This window comes from Helobdella robusta (assembly GCF_000326865.2).
Source record: "Helobdella robusta unplaced genomic scaffold HELROscaffold_2, whole genome shotgun sequence".
NCBI classification, from domain to species: Eukaryota; Metazoa; Annelida; class Clitellata; order Rhynchobdellida; family Glossiphoniidae; genus Helobdella; species Helobdella robusta.
The window spans coordinates 996,902-1,001,985 of NW_008704083.1; the positions used below are offsets into that span (position 1 = coordinate 996,902).

The 5,084-nt window shown below is 34.1% G+C and overlaps 2 protein-coding genes across 2 annotated transcripts in view; both read right to left on the minus strand.

Moving 5' to 3' along the window:
- Positions 1-1,683: 1,683 nt before the first annotated feature.
- Positions 1,684-3,284, minus strand: HELRODRAFT_159975 (hypothetical protein; the record flags this gene model as incomplete). The annotated part of the gene is made up of 4 exons (XM_009017009.1): positions 1,684-2,223; positions 2,312-2,548; positions 2,745-3,022; positions 3,191-3,284. 4 exons carry the CDS (start codon positions 3,282-3,284, stop codon positions 1,684-1,686), a joined length of 1,149 nt encoding a protein of 382 aa, XP_009015257.1.
- A 1,370-nt stretch (positions 3,285-4,654) lies between these two features.
- The window catches only part of HELRODRAFT_159976 (hypothetical protein), a gene marked incomplete at both ends in the record, with an annotated part of 2,319 nt that continues 1,889 nt past the window's right edge, over positions 4,655-5,084 (minus strand). Inside the window, one exon of the mRNA XM_009017010.1 lies at positions 4,655-4,755. Coding sequence (XP_009015258.1) covers positions 4,655-4,755 — 101 coding nt within the window. The remainder of the gene's footprint in view (positions 4,756-5,084) is intronic.

The following is a 5,084-nucleotide window of genomic DNA, read 5'->3' on the forward strand; positions in this document are numbered from 1 at the left end:
CAGTCGTGTTTTTCTGCATATATCTGCGAATGTGGTAATTTTCTACCGCTTCTTCTCTCTGTCGATGTATCTCTCTTTTTCTCTTTCTCTCTTTTTTATCTCTTTCTTTCTAAATCTATTTTTCATAATTTTTCTTCTTTATCTCTCAATGTGTTTTCAAGTCATGTCTCTCTGTATCTTTAGTATCTTTTCTTTCTTCTCTCTCTCTCTCTTTTTTTCTATTTTTCTCTTTTCGTTTCTCTCTCTCTCTCTCTCTCTCTCTCTCTCTCTCTCTCTCTCTCTCTCTCTCTCTCTCTCTCTCTATCTCTCCATAATGCATAATGATGATGTCATGTGAATAAATTGTAGTAGTGTGGAAGATTGATACCAGAGTGGATTAATAATTTAGCGCTAGATTAATTTGACGGTGATTTATATAATATTTTTGGTTGTTTTTTTATTTGTTTTTCTATACTTTATTGTTGTCCTGTTGTTAATAATTTTTATAGCGCTTCGTGAATGACATCGCGAATAACAACACACCCACTGATAACCAAATAGCATGCGGCGCCATCGTCATCATTCTCTTCATCATCGTCATCGTCATTATTATTGCCCAAAGGGGATAAAAGTAGTAAACAGAAACGGGGAAATTAAACAAAAAATAAACTAAAGATAAAACAAAAAAATGGACAAAGAAATAAAAAAACGAACCAAAAAACATAAAAACATTTCAGCAGACGAAATGAATTCCGATCACGTGCCTTGATAATCCTGCAACGCATCCATCCTTAATGTAACCAAAGACAGAAAATAGTCTTCATGGGTCCCTTAGTTACTCCCTTAATTATACTAAACCTACCTGTTTATATCTTTTATTCTGTGTAGCGCTAGATAATTTAGTTTTTTCAGCGCTATATACTTTTTCAAACACCATTATCAAAAATGATCATAGATATGAGAAGTGAATTCCATTATCTATGCAAATTATTCTTGAAAATCAGTCTGAAAACAGAAAATAATTGTTTGTACAACTGTGTGTGTGACGTGTGTGTGTGTGTGTGTACAAAGATGAAACTAGAAATGATTGATGAAATGCATATAAGGAATACGTAATGCTCGTATTGTATACATGGTTGGTTGGTTGGCTGGCTGGTTGGTTGGTTGGTTGGCTGGTTGGTTGGTTAAATAACAACTGATATAAATATTTGTTTTTATTTTTTAGATACGAGTATCTGGTTTTTTTTGTCTGTAAGAAAATGGCTTTAATAAACAACAATTTTGGTAATTTATTTTTTTGTTGTTTAACTCTGAAAAAACAATGGTAAAAATAGGTTGTGTTCAAAAAACATGGAAAATGAAACCAACGAACAAATTAATTAAGTTTGGTGACGGTGGTTTATTTAGCTAGTCAGTTATTTTCGATAGAAGTATTAAGATCTATTTTTGAGAAGATTAGCATAAAAGTTAATAATAGAGATACTGTACCAGATGAAAATAATAATTTAATGATAACTCCGCCCACTAACCCATCAATCAAATTTTGAATATCGAATCAGAAAGAGGAAAATTTAAAAGCTAGATTGGACTTTTAAATTTAATTTTGAATACTTTTCGCTAACGATATTTTTCCAAAAACCAATACTTCCTTAACTTATTATTCCACTAAAATCTTTCTTTAAAATCTTAACTAACGACATGCAGCTAACAACGCGACGCCACCAGCTTCATCATAGCGTTTTCATCATCTATCAGACGTCTGAACCTATTAGCAAGCCTTGTAAAATTCCGAAATGAGGTATCAGCCATCAAATTAACACACGGTTGGAAAAAACTAGGAAGGTAACGCTTCCTAAGACAGACTTCTAACTCAATCAACAAATCCATCAACCTCAAACCGAGATATTTTTCCGACCATAGATTGTTATCAGGCATTCTATGGCAAACTCTCAAGAAGATATTTTTCAATTGGTATGAATTCAACAGAGCCATCTGGGCATCTTGATTTCTGATCCCTTTCAGTACTTTCAATAATTTCACGTGATTTTCATCCTTCAGAATTCTAGATAGTCGTTTTTTCTCATGAACACTGAACGATCTTCGCCATGTTAGATTTTTTTTGGCGAAATCCTTGCAGACATGCACGCCTCCGCGGACGACTTTAGGCACGAAGTATTCGTCGTTGTTAAGCTTCAATGAGGGAACAATGTCGATGGTAAATAAAATCTTTTTCTCCTTTCTAAGCTTTATATTGAAATGTTAATTTTCAGTTTAAAACGAATTTCTTTATTTGAAAAAAAAAATAAATTAATGGTTTATTTGAAAGAGTTACCATCATTTTAACGTCTATCTGCAGTGCCGGTCCATGCTCACTGACAGTAATGGTTGCATTATTTTGCGGTTTTGAAATGTTTTCAATAAAACTCCTGAATAAATGCAAAAATTTGTACGTCACCATCATTGGACAGAGGTAGCCCTGAAAGAACAAGGGTTTGCAATCAGGGCTTATTAAGTCCTGATCTGCAGATGACTTCATGAAAACGAAATTTGGCAGCAGTGAAGCTTCTATCTGTTGATGAAATAAAAATAAAATTGAGAAATAATAATGGGCGAACATTTTTTTCAGATTGTTGCTGCGCGCCAAAGTGTTGCAACGAACACTAAGAGAACCACATTCGCCTTATAATATTATAAAACCAATTTAGGGCAAATTCTGAAAATGTTTTTTTAGAATAAAAATAAGAAACTGAAAGTTGCTTCCTGACAGTTAGTGGTTCCTTGAAGTCCCAGACGAGCATGACATCAAATTCAATATTGGCCTGCCCACCACCCTCCCCCCTCACTCTCAATCCTTCGAACGCACTCCCGACGTATTCCGGTGTCACAAAAATCGAATGTGCAGCTAACAGTTGTTTGATTTCGTCGATTATAAAGTAGGTGAACTTTACCGCCTCCTCCAACTTTTCCGGGGTCTGTGCCTTGTTCTGCGCGTAGCATTCAATTGCGTCACTGAATCTTTTTGATTTATGCCAGGGTTTGTAGGCTATTGTGGAAGAAGTAGTAAATTTATGCAGTTCAATTATTTAGGTTGGTTGATGAAATTTTTATTGTAAAATAAATAATTTGATTTAAACTGTTGGGCCTTAAAGCATCAATTTGGCGTAAAAGTGCCTAGATAGCATAAAAGGTATGGGCCTAGTATGGCGCAAACCAACCGCTTTTAGGAAAGCCACACCTTGAATGTTAAGTTGGCTAGCAAGAAGCCCACATACAGGTATCCATGTGGCCCACGCTAAAAGCCACATGCGGCTTTCATGTTATCAGATGAGGCCCGCCTGTAACTGCATGATTCCCACGCATACGCCACGCGTTACTCGTGTAAGGGTAAACGTGTGAGGGCCTCTTACAAATAAATACGCGTGGGAAGAAGCGTGTGGGTTTTTAGTGGTTGCCACACCCAAAATTTATTTAGTTATTTGGACTAAAACCTTTTTCTAATTTTTGTTCAATATTGATCATCGTACAAATTTAACCTATTATTAAGAAATTAGTTTTCAAGTCCAGGTTCAAAACAAGTTCAGATGAAATCATCTGAATCGCTCGACAAAGCGTGGTGGGGTATTTTCAATGTTTTGGTAAAGTGAACGTATTCTGCAATTAACCGCATGTGCAACGATTTGCCTCATGTTGTGTGCCGCGGGACATTTGAAACCCATTCAATTTATGCTACCTTGGTAGTGTTCGTCTTTCGAGTTGCAGTGACCGGGTTTGAATACAAAGAGAGAACTGCTGGCCACATACGAGGAAAACTAATTTTAAACGTTTCTATGCAGTAAGCGCAATATAAATGACGCAAATCCCAATGTAAGTAAGGTGTGATTAAGTTTATTACATGGAGGTTCGTTATTCATCCTGTTATCATTTTTCTTTTTCTTTTTTTGATCATCATCAACCTCCGAATCATCTGAATCTTAAAAAAATAAAAATTTATTTCTCAAACTTCTTTAAATGAGGCATATAAAAGCAATTACCTCATTCAATTTATGTATCACAATGAAATTGTTGTAAAGTTGTAACTGACGTAACGTTCTACCTTGATATATGTGTTGTGTTGAATTCTTATAAATAGCACTATATAATATAAATAGAAACTGATTAATTGAGCCGATACCGATTGGTCGGTATGCGTTTATTTCGTTTCGTTATTACTTCGTTTCATTATTATTTCGTCATTTAAATACAAAAAGGAACATTACCACTGCTATAATTAGAAGCCATGGGATTTACGTGTTGTATGAAGTAGTTTCACTTTCTAAAGTTATTAAATTAAATTCATTTAATTCAACAATTTAATTGATTTTATCGTTAACATTTATTGTAAATAAAAGAATAAAAAATTTATTTATCTGTATGTAACTATTTAACATTTAACTGTTGACTTGGCAAGATGACTTAGCCAAAAAGATCAATATCCCCTCAAACAGTCTTATGAAATTCAGAAGAGTGTTTACAAATGCTAATGCTATGGAAAGCCGAAAGACTTATTTACACAGTAAAGCAATTCATTTCACAAACTTAAGATACTACTAAAAACTGCTGCTACGCGTCTATCTAAATTTATTCTATACCTGATGAAAATTGATATTTGAAAAATGAGCATATAGGATCAAAACAATCACGACTTTTTATTTGCACTTAACAGCTGATTTAAAACTTCTGTCACTTTTTCAATGCCAAATTCATCAAGGCATTCAATTTCTTCAACAACTATCCCATCTGAACTTGGCGTTTCATATGATTTCATTTTGGAAAGGGCGGCAAAAACTTCAGATCTAAGTATTTACATGTCTTGAGATTTACATGTTATTAAAGTTTCTAAGTATCCTAAGTATCTTTGGTCCTTCTACGTCTATGTTTCTCATAAGTTTCGTAGTCTAGGTTTTATCTTTGATTCTACTATGTCTCTCTCTTCTCAGATTAATAGTGTTGCTAGAAGCTCTTACTTTCATCTACGTAGAATAAAAAAACTTTTGACTTTTCTTGACGATCCTACTCTTCTCCTTCTTGTTACTTCGTTAGTTTTATCTAGGAATGATTATTGTAAC